The 15,390-nt window shown below is 40.1% G+C and overlaps 7 protein-coding genes across 7 annotated transcripts; 5 read left to right on the top strand and 2 right to left on the bottom strand.

The window, feature by feature from the left end:
- Positions 1-2,092: 2,092 nt before the first annotated feature.
- Positions 2,093-4,866, top strand: LOC132564888 (protein translocase subunit SecD-like). Its single transcript, XM_060229502.1, has 2 exons — positions 2,093-3,660; positions 3,939-4,866. Exons 1-2 carry the CDS (start codon positions 2,093-2,095, stop codon positions 4,864-4,866), a joined length of 2,496 nt encoding a protein of 831 aa, XP_060085485.1.
- A 131-nt stretch (positions 4,867-4,997) lies between these two features.
- LOC132564887 (protein ABHD11-like) lies at positions 4,998-5,738 on the top strand. The gene has a single exon (XM_060229501.1). It carries the CDS (start codon positions 4,998-5,000, stop codon positions 5,736-5,738), a length of 741 nt encoding a protein of 246 aa, XP_060085484.1.
- Position 5,739: 1 nt separating this feature from the next.
- Positions 5,740-8,461, top strand: LOC132564886 (tRNA uridine 5-carboxymethylaminomethyl modification enzyme MnmG-like). Its single transcript, XM_060229500.1, has 2 exons — positions 5,740-7,564; positions 7,788-8,461. Exons 1-2 carry the CDS (start codon positions 5,740-5,742, stop codon positions 8,459-8,461), a joined length of 2,499 nt encoding a protein of 832 aa, XP_060085483.1.
- A 194-nt stretch (positions 8,462-8,655) lies between these two features.
- LOC132564884 (uncharacterized) lies at positions 8,656-9,498 on the top strand. Its single transcript, XM_060229499.1, has one exon. It carries the CDS (start codon positions 8,656-8,658, stop codon positions 9,496-9,498), a length of 843 nt encoding a protein of 280 aa, XP_060085482.1.
- A 50-nt stretch (positions 9,499-9,548) lies between these two features.
- On the top strand, positions 9,549-10,169 carry LOC132564883 (purine nucleoside phosphorylase DeoD-type-like). Its single transcript, XM_060229498.1, has one exon. It carries the CDS (start codon positions 9,549-9,551, stop codon positions 10,167-10,169), a length of 621 nt encoding a protein of 206 aa, XP_060085481.1.
- Positions 10,170-10,251: 82 nt separating this feature from the next.
- LOC132564882 (DNA topoisomerase 4 subunit A-like) lies at positions 10,252-12,159 on the bottom strand. The gene has a single exon (XM_060229497.1). The coding sequence runs from the start codon at positions 12,157-12,159 to the stop codon at positions 10,252-10,254; it is 1,908 nt and encodes a 635-aa protein (XP_060085480.1).
- A 9-nt stretch (positions 12,160-12,168) lies between these two features.
- Positions 12,169-14,025, bottom strand: LOC132564881 (DNA topoisomerase 4 subunit B-like). Its single transcript, XM_060229496.1, has one exon. It carries the CDS (start codon positions 14,023-14,025, stop codon positions 12,169-12,171), a length of 1,857 nt encoding a protein of 618 aa, XP_060085479.1.
- Between the last annotated feature and the right edge of the window lie 1,365 nt (positions 14,026-15,390).

Here is a 15,390-nt window from a genome sequence, read left to right as displayed (position 1 = left end):
GTCAAGAATAGAACCGTAGTAATTTACCTGTTTTTGTTCAGCAGATCGAAAGGTACTTACTTCAACATACGTACTCCTTGCTATTGGGAGCAGGACTAGTGTAAAACGCTTTCCAATAATCTTAGCCCCACGGAATAAGGCACATATATTCTTTGGGTTTGCATCTGTAACGAGATCAAAGTCTTTCGGGTGTTTTCCAATAAGAATATCCCTTACCGCACCCCCCACTATATATGAGGTGTACCCAGCCCTTTTGAGGGTAGTAAGTATACCTATAATTCTTCTGTCTATTTCAGTAACAGGTATAGCATGCTCACTCTGTTCATATATCTTAGCTATTTTTCCTGTTTTTTTTCCGTTTTTGTTCCCTATAATATATTTCAAAGCTATGCTTTCATTGCGCCCCTTACCATTTGGTATTCATTAAAAGATAAACCGTGTTCCAATGCTACCCCCTAACACGCTTAGCAAGGGGTCGTAGCTGGCTATAAAATCAAGAGTAAAGAAGAACAATCGGAACCCGAAACCAGCAGTAATTCTAGTTCCAAATCCTTCACTGCTTCCTGGTATAGATAATTGTGAGCCAGTGAAGACACTACTAATAAGACTGCCGTATTTTTCAATGTAGCCATCAAGCGAGAGTTCCTCATCTCCTATTCGTATTGATGCAGAACCGCTCGATCCTGCTGTAAGAGAAGAAACACCATAGTATGGTTCTATACCTGACATAAGCTCTAGAAACCCCAGAAGAAGAATACTGTACTGAGCCTTTACCCCCATAGTATGCGTATCCCATTTCATAGAAATTTTATAGTCAGCACTCGGCTTAAAGTACAAACTATTTAAGCTATCAAATAACTCGACAGCAAGAGGCACGCTCACGCCCATGCTTTGATAGTAATAGGAAAGACCCACTGAGAACGCATGGTTTTTCCCTAATTGCAGAAGAGCATAACGTACATCACCGCCAAACCCCACAATATCTTGAAATTCAAAATTGTCTACAGTAAGACCCCCAATGGGTATATAGGAAGCGCTTACCCCCACATCTATTGGAAGTAGTGGCAAGCCTATCCTTGCTCCTAGCACAACATTTGCAGATACGCCAGGGATTTCAGCGAGGTCAAAATTTTGCAGTTCTGATACTACATCAAAGGATCCATCAATCAGAGTTCCTGCTATTTCATCTATATTGCTTATTGAAAAAGCAGATTGTAAAGAAATACCAAAGTGTGGAAAATCACCAATATATGCATTATTCCATGTGTTTGACATCATCAAGTTATGAAACATTGCTTCTGAAAATGATTGTGATGCTCCTAAAATTTGGTCTCTAATATCCTCTAAATTCTCAATTGCAAATACACTGTATGAGTGAAATAGCATAAAGAGTACTATAAAAATCTTATGTATTTTTTTCATGTTTTTTTCCTTATATCACTTAGTGTGTTATAGTTAAGTACAGCCGTAATAAATATACAACTACTATTATATAGCTATTATATAGAAAATTTCAATATGTTCTTAGTAATTCAAGACAATGGTAAAGAGATATAAATGAAGAAGAAGCGTATATTCCTTGGTGTTACCTTTGGTATTATTGTGCTTATGTTGTTATAAACCCCCTAAGACATTGACTATATATACTTTTTCTGATACTCTAAATATAAGTTGTTATTATAAAGAGGAAAACATGAATAATTTTACATTTCTATTAGCTTCCAGTGCAAGTCAATCTGGAGAACAAGCATCGTCCGTCCCAATGTTAGTGACATTTGGTCTTTTAATACTTATTATGTATTTGTTTCTTATACGACCTCAGTCGAAAAAACAAAAAGCTGTCAAGCAAATGCTTGCAAATATAAAAAATGGAGATCAAGTTGTTACCATTGGTGGTATCTACGGAACAATAATTACTGTAAAAGATAAAAGCGTTGTTATGAAAGTAGATAACAATACAGAAATTGAAGTAGTAAGAGAGTGTATATCTTCGGTAGCAAATACGAAAAGCGATGTACCCGAAAAGACTGAAAAGACTGAAAAGACTGAAAAGACTAAGAATACGAAATAGCATACCTGGTGTAACTAATAAATGAGCAAACGTCTTCGTTTTTTTATTTTTGCTGTGTGTATTGGATTGGGGGCACTGTCTTTGTACCCTACATTTACATGGTATGTTCTTACTCCAGACTCAGGTAAAGAGATTGCAGCAAGTAATCGTACTTTTATACGCGAGAGAGCAGGAGAGCTAGCAAAGCAAGATACCGATACAGTACTTGCAATGCTACAAGGACAGCATGAAGATGAATTCGCTAACGAAACATATAGCTCAGAAGGTTTTGTGGCACTTAGAAAACAGGCAGAGGAGCGTTTTAGCAATGATCAAGAGTCCACTTTAGCACAGAACACCCCAGTACATGAAGTGTTTACTGTATTTAAGGACAAGGACGAGGTGTATCAAGTGTTACTCAACTACTATAGAGAGCAGTTTCTTGCAGAAAAGCGCTTAAAAGATAGAATAATAAATTTAGGACTAGACCTCTCAGGTGGAGTAAGTGCAGTATTACAGGTAGAACAAGAGGACTTAGCTAGCAGACTAGACAGAAGCCCCACCCCGTCTGATCTTAGCGAAGCCATTGATAGAGCCATGCTTGTCCTTCAAAATAGAATAGATAAGTTTGGAGTAAGCGAACCATCGCTGCGCCGCCTAAATGACGATAGTATTCTTGTAGAAATACCAGGGGAAAACGAAAGAGAGCAGATAAATAGCTTTTTACAAGGGAAAGGTGCGCTTAGATTTATTCTTGTAGATGATGACGCCACCGAGCAGCTTATAGCACTACAAAGACAAGACCCTACATGGACCTATACAGGAACAAATACACCCGATTTTATACAGGCGGGAACAGAAATTATCGAATATGTAGTAAGGGATAGTTTTGGCATAGATCAGCACCAGCGATGGATAGTTGTCTACGAGGATGTAGAAAATTATGGTGTAAAAGGAGATTACCTACAGAGGGCTCAGGTAAGCACAGACCAACTAACAAACAGGCCCTTGGTTAATTTCCAACTAGATCAGGACGGAGCACAAACATTTGCAAAGCTTACTGGTGATTATGTGAACCGCTCTATGGCCATTGCTCTTGAAGATAAAGTACGGGCATATGCTACTATCAGTGCGGTAATAAGCGATGGAAGCGCAGTTATTCAAGGGCTTAGTCGAGACCTCGCAAATGATTTAGCGATAGTCCTGCAGACTGCAGCCTTACCTGTGACCTTACAAATAGTGGACCAGGAACTTATAGGCCCTACGCTAGGACAGACAGCAATTCAGCAGGGAATTCAGGCAATTATTATAGGCTTTGCACTGGTCGTGCTTTTTATGTTTGTATACTATCGGACAGCAGGAATGATATCAGTGTTTACCCTTCTTTGCAACCTTTTTTTGCTTACAGCGGTACTCGCCTCGTTTAATTTCACCATCACTCTTACAGGCATAGCCGCTATTATTCTTACTGTAGGCATGGCAGTAGATGCGAATGTTCTTATCTATGAGCGTATAAAAGAAGAACTACGTGCAGGAAAAACAAGGCGAACAGCAATAGAAAACGGGTATAAAAAAGCATTCTGGACCATATTGGACGCCAATATTACCACGTTAGTAGCATCAATCTTTATAGCACAGTTATCCTCAGGTCGTATACAGGGTTTTGCGGTAACTTTATCTACTGGAATTATTACTACTTTGTTTTCGGCTTTGTTTCTTTCACGTCTCTTTATGGAATTTGGTGTTGATGCTCTTAAAATGAGAATACGTATGGGCTGGAGTAGGAACTCATGAAAACAATACAATTTTCACGTTTTAATACACTAGGTCTTCTTATCTCAACCCTTATAACACTTTCGCTGCTTGTGATAACATTTTTTGTTCATAGATCGTTTAATTTAGGAATAGATTTTAGTTCTGGTCAGAACATTATTGTAGCGCTTCAGGAAGCAAGCTCTCAAGAAGAGCTTGAGGACTTACTAAGCGGTTTTGAGCAACTGCGGGTTGTTCCGTATGCCGAGGTCGCAGGGCAGTATAACATTAAAGTGGCATCAAACGAGGAGAACAGAGAAGAAATCTACCAGGAAGTACTACGTATTTTAGAGGGTAAGTATTCCTATTCTGTGCTGAGTAATTCGTTTATCAGTTCGACTATATCTCAGAATTCACTTAATAACTCTGTTGTAGTAGTAGGATTTGCCTTGCTGCTTATGTTGCTGTATATTTGGTTTCGCTTTAAGTTTCAGTTTGCTGTAGCAGCCATACTAGCACTTATGCACGATACCTTCTTTATTATAGGGATTATTGGGGCGTTTCAAATAGAAGTAACAGTATCTACTTTAGCAGCAGTGCTTACTATCATTGGATATTCCATAAATGACACCATAGTTATCTTTGATCGTATTAGAGAAGGTGTAGCGACAAAAAAGGAAAGTTCTTTCACTCTTATTACTGATAGTAGCATAAACAAGACCCTTTCTCGTACCATTATTACATCACTTACTACCCTACTAGCCGTATCTGCCATCTTTATAGCCACCACTGGTGATATAAAGAGCTTTGCTTTGGTACTTATAATAGGGGTAGTGGAAGGAACCTGGTCATCAATATTTATTGCAACGCCACTACTATATGTGCTTGGCTTCTCAAAAAAGCACGTAGCATCAAGCACGCAGACATTACCAGTACAGAGTAGTACAGACCATGCTGAGAAAAACGAAACAGCACCCCTAGTACAGACAGATAGTGCACGAAAAGAATATATTGACAGAGTAAAGCTTGAGGTACAATCGAGAAAGAAGAGAAAGCACAGGTAGCATCATCAGTAGGAATTTCTTCTATACATGATATGAGTTCACTATTGTTTTCGCAGCACATACACAACGCAGACGAAGGCAAAGCGCGGCCCCACCTTTGTTTTATGTTTCATGGCTTATTAGGGTTTGGCATGCATATGCGAGTGCTTGCTAAAAATTTGCATGCACAGCTACATCCCGTACTCTTCGATCTCCCTAATCATGGGAGTTCTCCTTGGGTTTCTCCTGGAGACTTTATTGGCACACAGAGCATAGTAGAGGCAAGCATAGACGCAGAATGTAGTGCTATGGGCTTAGCAAGGGATAGTAAAATACATCTCGTAGGGCATTCTTTAGGGGGAAAGTATGCTATGATATACGCCCTGCAAAACCCACAGCGAGTAGCAACTCTTGTGGTCCTGGATATAGCACCTATGACTTACCCAGCAATCAATACACGTTATTTTGATGCCTACCGAAACGCATTTGCACAGCATCCGCATAACAGAAAGGAATATGTAGAGCACCTTCATCAAAATGTACAGCAGAAGGAAATTGCATTTACTTTGTCTAAAAATGTCTACCAAGATGAGAAGGGGGATATTCGTTTATACTGTAACTTAGACGAAATCGAAAAACAGCATGATGCGCTGCGCTCATTTCCCTCTGCTTACGACGTAAAACGCTACGATGGTCCGACGCTGTTTGTTCGTGCAGAGCATACAGAGTATTTTCCAGATAACGCAGAGCAGTATATACAGCGTTATTTTACCCAGTACTCCATAGCACAGATCGAAGGGTCAACGCATTTTCTACATATTGATAGTGTACAGTTGGTGTCTCAGCAGCTGAATGCACTGTATACACAATACATAGCACGTAAAGAGGAATAATATGGATTGGGAAGCAATAGTAATAGGTGGAGGGCACGCTGGCATAGAAGCAAGCTTAGCACTAGCACGGCTTGGTCATGCTACAGTGCTTATAACACAGAACCTAGACACCATAGGCAAGTTGTCGTGCAACCCCGCAGTTGGTGGACTTGCAAAAGGAAACATGGTTCGCGAAATAGATGCGCTTGGAGGGCAGATGGGGCGCTTAATAGATGCAACCATGATACAATTCCGGATATTAAACAAAAGCAAGGGGCCCTCAGTACAGTCTCCACGAGCGCAGGCAGATAAGCTAGCGTATCAAGTAGAGGCAAAAAAAAGCGTAGAGCAGGAGAAAAAACTCAGTCTCTTGCAAGGCACTGTTGTTGATCTGCTTATACAGGAATCAGCAAAAGGGAAACAAGTTTGTGGTGTGCGAATAGATACAGGAGCAGTAGTAACTGCAAAGGTTGTGGTACTTACAACAGGCACCTTTTTGAATGGAAAAATTTTTATTGGCGAGTACACAGCAAGTGGAGGAAGACTTGCAGAGCCAGCCACCGCAGGGATTGAAATAGTCTTGCAAGAAGCAGGTATTAGCATGGGAAGACTTAAAACAGGAACTCCAGCTAGAGTACACAAACGATCGCTCCATTTTGAAAAACTACAGCAGCAGTTTGGAGACGAAACCATTACCCCTTTTTCTTTTTCTCAGCAGCATATAGACAAAGAGCAGGTTGCATGCTATCTCAGCAATACAACAGAAGAAACACACCGGTGCATACGTAATAATATGCACAGGTCGCCACTGTATTCGGGCAAAATAATAGGTTCAGGACCTCGCTACTGTCCCTCTATAGAGGATAAAGTGCAGAAATTTCCTGATAGAGAGCAGCACCAAGTTATTATAGAACCAGAAGGCCTCAGCACCGAAGAGATGTACCTGAATGGACTCTCTACTTCCTTACCTACCGATGTTCAAGAAGAGTTTATCCATACTATACCTGGCTTAGAGCAGGCAGAGTTATTACGTCCAGGCTATGCGGTAGAGTACGATTACTGCGACCCCTCGCTTTTATACGAGCATTTAGAAAGCAAATACATCTCGCGCCTTTTTCTCGCAGGTCAAATTAATGGAACTTCTGGGTATGAAGAGGCAGCGGCACAGGGTCTTATGGCAGGTATAAACGCATCAGCATTGTTACGAAACATGGAGCCTCTTATTCTCAGCAGGAGCGAGGCGTACATCGGTGTTCTTATTAACGACTTAGTAACACTTGGAACCAAAGAACCATATAGAATGTTTACATCACGTGCTGAACATCGAATGAATCTGAGGCACGACAGTTCTGACCTACGTCTTGCAGAGCTTGGCTACACAGTAGGGCTTATTGATGAACTGAGCATGCAGCGTGTTAATAAAAAAAGAAATGACGTCAAAGAACTCAAAAAGCTCTTGAGCACACGTCGTGTAAATAAAAGAATAGTGGATGCAGAACCATCTCTTAAAACACAGCTTGGAGTACATTTCTTGCAATTACTACGCCGTCCCGACATGGATATTTCTATGCTTATGAGCTATCTCGGAGCGGGGGATATCATACATTCTTTTCATTCTGATGTACTGCACCAGACAGAAATTGATATAAAATACGAGGGGTTTATTCGAAGAGAAGAGCAGAAAATAGAAAAATTAAAAAAAATAGAAAAAAAGCTAATCTCTCCAAGCATTAATTACGATAATATAAAAGGGCTATCAAATGAATGCCGTGAAAAATTGAAGCAAATGAAACCACGAACCTTACAGCAGGCTTCAAGGATTTCAGGCATTAGGCAATCTGATATAAGTATATTGATGATGGTCATAGAACAAGAAAATTACAAAGGAGTGATAGTATATGAGAAAGGTGTATAAGCTACTCATTTTTTCTATAATCTTTATTAATGCAAGCTACAGTTCTTTTGCGCAATTGGGTGACACACAGAGTAAAATAGTGTGGTCAAGTAGCTTAGATTATGCTCAGTACATCGCAAACACGTATAATAAGCCTCTTTTCTTATTCTTTACAGAGCTCCCATCGAGCTCGGTATCTAAGAGTATTCTCAATAGCACTCTTTCTAATAATATTGTCTACAACAGGGTAAATCAAGATTTTGTCCCCGTGCTTATACAAGGCGACGCTATTGTAAGCGCTGATTTTGCTGTTCGTAGATTTCCCACCTTGCTTATCTACGATCCTAATACTCGTACAGAATTAGGTCGCTTGAGTGGCATTATGTCTCCTGATAGTGTGTTTTCTCTTATGACATCAGCATTAGATGTAGTAAATGATACTGGCGGAGGTCGTGAAGTTTCAGATTCGAACGCAAACTTTGGAGATGAGGCGGGTTCTTTGTTCTCTGAAGACACTAAAACATCTCTTATCTATGAATACGAAGGGGGAGCTTTCATTTACCTAGGAGAAAATAACTGGGTGCACAGCACAAGTTTTTATCCAAGGATTAACTTTGTTCAATTTCATAAAGATGATGTACACTTCTTTATTGCGAATAGGGAACTAAATATTTACTTTGCTATCCCACAAAAAGAGGCAAGTTTTTGGATATGGAAAAAGGGAAAGAATGAAGGGGATGTGAGCACTGAAGATACTTGGATATATGCTAACAAGATAACAGACATTACGCAAGGCTCTCTTTTCGATTATATTGCAGAGAATAGTGCAATAGGTCAAGAAAACAACTAGATTTCCGTGTTGACTAGTATCTTCGTATGAAGATATGTATTTTCCAGCGTCCCTCACACATATATAGCACGCTTGCGTTTGAGCAAGCTATGCTTCATTCATTTATAGAAACCAACGTACCCTGCATTATTTTTTATCAGAGCAAGTCTTCAGTTGTTATTGGAAGAAATCAAAACCCATGGTGCGAGTGTTCTATGAAGGCACTAAAGGTTGTTGGGGCAGTGCTTGCACGGAGAGACAGCGGTGGAGGCACTGTATATCACGACATGCAGAATATAAATATCTGCATTATTTCCCAAGCCGATCCCCAGCAGCTTCAAAAAAACAGCATAACATTTAGAAACATAATGCACTCTTTGGGGGTAGAAGTCGAACTGGGAGAAAAAAACGATATGCTGTATGAAGGAAAAAAAATATCAGGTAGTGCCATGCGCTATACTAAGCAGGCTCTTCTTCATCATTTTACAGTACTACTAACACCAAACAGGCAAACTATTTCAGAACTGCTACATAAGAATACAGAACCACAGATTGATTCACGCGCTATAGCATCGCGAAGAGCAGAGGTGGGTATAACTGGTATATCATACCCCACATTGCTTGCAGAATTTCTGCAGGGTGATTACTGCAGCTCCTTGTTTGTGCACAATAGCAGCACAGAACAAGAGCTAGTGTATCTTACAGAGTGTCAACTGCCATGCTTTCTTCAAGAACAGCAGTTACTGCAGGTGTATACACAGCAGAAGCAGCGACTAAGCAGCACTGAATGGATATACGGCAGAACCCCACGTTTTAGCATACGAATACCACAAAGCGAGCTAGAAGCAGGAGTGGACGCAGATGCAGAATACTTACTTGAATTCAAACATGCACAGCTAATACGGGTTACACTTCGTACGCAGCAAGAAGTTGCACTTACAAGTATCGATGTGGATGGTCCGACATTGGACGAAGCAGGTCTTCGGAGCTTCCTTTCATTTGCAACGGCCCCGCTCGACAGCATTACTACGTACCTTCTTCGTTCTTTATACGGATAATACGAGTTTTTCTATAGTTTGCTACAATAAAGAAAAAGCAAGGAGAGAAAATGAGTATACACATCAATGCCCCCGAAAACGCAGTAGCCGACACCGTGCTGTTGCCAGGAGATCCAAAGAGGGCAGAATTTATTGCAAACAAATATTTAGAAGACGCGAAGTGCTACAACGAAGTACGTTGTGCATATGGCTTTACAGGAACCTACAAAGGCAAGCGAGTATCTGTGCAGGCGAGCGGCATGGGGCAGCCTTCTGCTGCCATTTATATACACGAACTTATACATTCGTACAAGGTAAAAAATATTATCCGTGTTGGTTCGTGTGGTTCTTTACGGGAAGACCTAAAAATACGACAGTTGCTTGTAGCAATTTCAGCATCAACAAATTCAGCAATGAATGCAGAGCGCTTTAGGGGCATGCAGTATGCAGCAACCGCTGATGCAACATTGCTATTTGCATGTTACGAGCAGTGCAAGAAGAAAAACCTCGATGCTCGTTTTGGCTCGGTGCTTTCCTCTGACACCTTCTATGACGACGACCCTCACGCATGGAAAATATGGGCAGCACATGGTGTACAGGGTGTAGAGATGGAGACGGCACAGCTTTATACGCTAGCCGCTAAGTTTTCTGTTCGTGCGCTTAGTATATTAACGGTAAGCGACACCTGGTAAGCAAAGAAGAAACAAGTGCAGAAGAGCGCGAACGTACTTTTACCGATATGATAGAGCTTGCACTCAGTACAGTGGTGTAATTCTATTTTATTGTACACTTCTTGATTTTCTTAGTTGAAATGCGAACGCCCTTGCTTTGTATACCCTTTACTGTGTAAGTATCTATAGCAATATCTTCCTGTAGTTTTTTTATCAATTTTGCAGGGGCATATTCTATATGCAATGCTACCTTTGTTTGACTTGTAAATGCACGCAGTGTTGCTTTTTCAGGGATAAATGTGTAGACTTTGTTGGGTATGAATTTCTTTATCATAAAGCGCTTTATGTAGCTATGCTCTTTTGTGTCTACTTGCATGCTGTATACAGCAGTAAAAATGCTCTTTTCAAGTTTTTCTTTCTCCAGCAAGCCGATAAGTAAAACATCGCCAACGTATTGTTTTTTGCATGCCTGTACTATTGTCCATGTTCCATCGTTTCTAAATAAAAGTACCTTATCTAACTGAGTAACCGTAGCTACTTTTTTTCCGCTTGTAAGCGTGTAGCCCATGTAGCCACTTTTCTTATCATAATGAAATGGTAGGTTTCGTTGCATTACGTCTTTTTCGCGTACTGTATCGAAAGCAAGTATTGTGCTTTTTCTTGGGAAAAGACTCTTGTAGCGTGCAAGTAAGCTTTCTAAGTAGCGAATGGTGTATTGTAGTACGTGCTTAATGTTGTAGCGTATGCTTTGTAAGTCCTTCTTTAATACCGCTAGGTCTTTTTTGTGCTTTTCCACATCGTATGCTGATATTCTTCGTATGGGCATATTGAGTAGATGCTCTGTGTCTGCTTCTTGGTATTCCTTATAGAATTCCTTGCTGTGTCTGTGCATCTCACTTTCTATGGTGCTTTTTATTTCTGTGCTTGTCTTACATCTTTCTAGTTGCTTGTATATCTGCTCTTCAATAAAAATACGTTCTAATGTGCGAACATGAATACTATCTTCCTTCTTCTTTTTTTCTACATAAAGCTCTTTTTTTAGTATTTCTGGTGTCTTTTCTTTGAAGTACTCGATGATGCTGCTTGTGCCTAGTTTTTCTGGGACTGAGTTTTGTATTACTACGGGGTTAAGGGTAATGGATATTTCGCAATCTGTAAATGCATAGAGAGAGTCTTCTATGTCTTTTGCATAGACAGACCTGGGAAGCGTAAGCACTATCTCCACTTTATCTGAGGTATAATCGTTAATAGATGAAACAGGTATTTTTCCGCTCTTTACTGCATTTTCTATAGAATGTATCATTTTTTCAGTGGTAATTCCATACGGAAGCTCGGTAATAACTATTTGCTTAGGGTGGGAACTGTCCAGCTTTGCTCGTACTTTTATTTTTCCAAGCCCATCGTTATATTCAGAAACATCAATAAGGGCAGCACTGGGAAAATCGGGGTACAGTGTATAGCTTGCGTCTTGCAGGGCTAGTATTAACGCCTGTACTACCTCGCAGAAGTTATGGGGCACCATAGTGGTAGCGGTAACCACAGCTATTCCCTCTGCCCCAGTAATAAGTATGAGAGGAATTTTTACAGGAAAAGAAACTGGCTCTCTGTTTCTGCTGTCGTAGGAGTCAACGTATTCTGTTACCTGGGGTGCGTAGAGCAGTTCCTTTCCTAAGTTTTTTATGCGACATTCAATGTAACGAGCGGCAGACGCTGGGTCGCCCGTAGAAGGGTTGCCGAAATTTCCTTGCATATCCATAAAGATGTTCTTGTTTGCAAGGTTTACAAGGGCTTCAAATATTGGAGCATCACCATGAGGGTGGTATTTTGTGCATTCTCCTACTATATTAGCTACCTTATGGAACCTTCCATCATCCACCGATAGCAGGGTGTGTAGTATTCTTCGTTGCACTGGTTTGCACCCATCGTCCAACAAGGGGATGGAGCGTTCTTTAATAACATATGATGCGTATTCAATAAAATTTTTCTTCAGTATCTGTTCTACGTATGGCATGTTTGTTCCTTATAGTAAATGTTCTTTCATAAATTCTCTGCGCTCATCTGTATTCTTTCCCATATAGAACTGTAGTAGGTTGGGAATATCTTTTATCTTCTTTACCCGAACAGATTCTAATTTCATGTCCTTACCAATGAACTGGCCAAATTCGTGGGGAGAGATTTCTCCCAAACCCTTAAAGCGTGTGACTTCGGCGTGTGCAATGTCGCGCATAGCTACATCACGCTCCTCTTTAGAATAGCAGTAGCGCAGTGAGGTTTTATTTCGTACCCTAAAAAGCGGAGTTTCTAAGATATACAGGTGTTCTTTTACTACAAGGGATTCGAAGAATGTAAGAAAAAATGTAATGATTAAGTTGCGAATATGAAACCCATCAAAATCGGCGTCTGTTGCGATAATTATTTTTTCAAAGCGCAGATCATCACTGTTGCTTTCTATTCCCAATGCAACCATAAGATTATAGAGTTCAGAATCTTTGTAGATTTTTCTGCGATCACCCTGCACCATATTACTAAGCTTTCCCCTTAAGGAAAATACTGCCTGGTTGTACACATTTCGGGAAGGTATCATGGACCCGGTGGCAGAGTGCCCCTCGGTAATAAAAATAACTGTAGCAGGCCCATGTTCTGCATGATCGCGATGGTATTTGCAGTCTCTAAAGTTAGGTACTTTTAGCGATACTTTTTTTGCGGCTTCCCGCGCTTCTTTTCGTACTGATAACAGTTCTCGCCGGAGTTTTTGGTTTTGTTCGAGTTTTTCGGCTACTACTTTAGCAACGCCAGTGTTGCGAAACAAGAGGTCTACCACACAGTCGTGTACTTGCTTTACTATACCCTGGCGTATTTCAGTGTTTCCTAGCTTATTCTTAGTTTGGCTTTCAAAGATTGGATTTTCTAGCTTTATTGATATTGCCGATACCAGCCCTTCTCTTAGATCGCCAGAGTTGTAATTTTTATTGTAAAACCCGTTTATCCCGCGCAGTAATCCCTCTAGGAAGGCGCTTTGATGTGTGCCACCATCTGCCGTATACTGGCCGTTTACAAAAGAGAAACTTAGCAGGTTTTCGCTATGTGTATGTGTAAAGGAAAACTCTAACTGAGAGTCTCGTATCCCTAGAACTGGATAGAGCGATTTGTCACCCACTTCTTGCTCGAGCAAATCCACCAAACCCTTTTGAGAGATATGTGTTTCTCCATTCAATGTAAGGGTAAGTTTTGGATTAAGGTATGCGTAATTCCATATACGAGATGCAAGAATATCAAGGTCTATGGTATATGTTTGGAAAATTTCTGCATCAGGAATAAATTCAACATAGGTGCCGTCTTTTTCTTCTGTGCTTCCCTTTGTTTCTTTTATGCGTTTCCCTTGAGAGAACACAGCTGATGCATAGCGCTTGTCTCGAAAAGAGCATACCTTAAAATGAGAAGAAAGGGCGTTTACGGCCTTTGTTCCTACTCCGTTAAGACCAACGCTAAACTGAAATACTTCATTATTATACTTAGCTCCGGTATTGATTACCGATACACATTCTATAAGCTTGCCAAAAGGTATGCCTCTACCGTAATCTCTTATAGATAGCATTCTGCTTTTTTTATCATAAAGTATGCGTATTTGTTTGCCATACCCCATAATGTATTCGTCTATGCTGTTGTCTATTATTTCTTTTATAAGGATATATACACCATCGTTTAGGTTGCTTCCGTCTCCTATTCTTCCTATGTACATACCCGAACGCAAGCGTATATGTTCTAGCGAACCTAGAGTTTTTATCTTGCTTTCGTCGTATACTGCAGTACCTGCTTTGCCCTGCTCTTCTGTATCAAAAAGTGAATTTTGAGTTTTCTTCTTAGCTTTCGTTGGCATAACCCCTCCTCTTTATATTGTAACCTCCTTTCTCTGTCTGTGCAAGATATTGCAAGAGCTATACGTGGTTGAGGGTTCTTATGCGACCTTGCTTCTATGTGCACCGTTTACACCTATACTTACCGGTGCATGGGCGTATGCCATTCCTGTCGAGAACAAGCAATGCAACAAACAATACTAATTAGTAAGGATAGTTTTATTTTCCTTTTTTTGTTTTTTTCTGAGATTCTCTTTGCGAGAGGGCTGACCCTGCAGTGGCTTTTGATTTTTTATCAGTTCTACCATCACGAAACACATCACATGCTGTACTTGCCACATTTTTTGATGTCTTTTTACATTTAGTGGGTTTATCTTTATTTTGAGACATTTGCGTATACCTCCTAATGTATTCTATCACAGTTGAACAAAAGTTGCACAATATATTTTACATACATACAGAGGGCGTACAAGAGGAAGAAATAGTAGTGGGTAGCTACTGCTGTATATGCAACACACGTAATGCTGTGCTATCATAAAAACATATGGGCGCAGTATGAGCACGCAGTTAAATAGCAACTTACACAGTGCAAAAAACGCAAAGAAGGATGAGTTTTATACTCAGCTTACCGACATCGAAAACGAACTCAAGCATTACAAAGAGCATTTTAGAAACAAGGTAATATATTGCAACTGTGACGATCCAAGGATAAGTAATTTTTTTCATTATTTTTCGTATAACTTTAAGAACTTTGAATTACAAAAACTTATTACTACGTGTTATAAAAATCAACAGAGAGACTTATTTAGCACACATACTAGTGAAAAGGCAATATATTTAGAATACAAGGGAGATATAAACAACAATAGAGTACCCCACCCCGAAGACATAGGAGTAAAGCACCTACAGGGAGACGGTGACTTTCGAAGCACAGAATGCATAGAGTTACTCAAGCAAGCAGATATAGTAGTAACAAATCCTCCGTTTTCTTTGTTTAGAGCATACGTAACACAGTTGGTGGAGTATGGGAAGAAGTTTATTATTATAGGAAGTAAAAATGCAATTACATATAAAGAAATCTTTAAGCTGATAAAAGAAAACAAGGTATGGGTAGGAAATACCCCCATGAGCACAGATCTTCTCTTTGATTTGCCAAAGGATATTGCACAGCAGTTAATGCATAACAAGAAAGAAGGGAGTTCATACAAAATAATAGATGGAGTAGTGAAGGGGAGATCCACATCTATTTGGTACACCAACCTCGACCACAAAAAACGCCACGAAGACCTACTCCTATACAAACAATACTACGGCAACGAAAAAGAATACCCCAAGTACGATAATTATGATGCAATAAACATCGACAAAACAAAAGACATACCTATGGA

The sequence above is a fragment of the Ylistrum balloti genome, unplaced genomic scaffold (assembly GCF_031769215.1).
Source record: "Ylistrum balloti isolate Yb309-2 unplaced genomic scaffold, AGI_CSIRO_Ybal_v1 Utg373140, whole genome shotgun sequence".
In the NCBI taxonomy this organism is placed as follows: Eukaryota; Metazoa; Mollusca; class Bivalvia; order Pectinida; family Pectinidae; genus Ylistrum; species Ylistrum balloti.
The sequence above is the reverse complement of the archived record's forward strand: the minus strand, read 5'-3'. Positions and strand labels throughout refer to the sequence as shown.

Bases quoted from the DNA above. Each gene is read 5' to 3' on its own strand.
- LOC132564888 (XM_060229502.1), top strand. From the start codon at position 2,093: ATGAGCAAACGTCTTCGTTTTTTTATTTTTGCTGTGTGTATTGGATTG. The intron at 3,661-3,938 runs GTTAGTAGCATC...TTTTGTTCATAG, and splicing joins TTGGACGCCAATATTACCAC to ATCGTTTAATTTAGGAATAG.
- LOC132564881 (XM_060229496.1), bottom strand. From the start codon at position 14,025: ATGCCAACGAAAGCTAAGAAGAAAACTCAAAATTCACTTTTTGATACA.
- LOC132564882 (XM_060229497.1), bottom strand. From the start codon at position 12,159: ATGCCATACGTAGAACAGATACTGAAGAAAAATTTTATTGAATACGCA.
- LOC132564886 (XM_060229500.1), top strand. From the start codon at position 5,740: ATGGATTGGGAAGCAATAGTAATAGGTGGAGGGCACGCTGGCATAGAA. The intron at 7,565-7,787 runs GTATATTGATGA...TATTCTTTACAG, and splicing joins CATTAGGCAATCTGATATAA to AGCTCCCATCGAGCTCGGTA.
- LOC132564884 (XM_060229499.1), top strand. From the start codon at position 8,656: ATGAAGGCACTAAAGGTTGTTGGGGCAGTGCTTGCACGGAGAGACAGC.
- LOC132564883 (XM_060229498.1), top strand. From the start codon at position 9,549: ATGAGTATACACATCAATGCCCCCGAAAACGCAGTAGCCGACACCGTG.
- LOC132564887 (XM_060229501.1), top strand. From the start codon at position 4,998: ATGCATATGCGAGTGCTTGCTAAAAATTTGCATGCACAGCTACATCCC.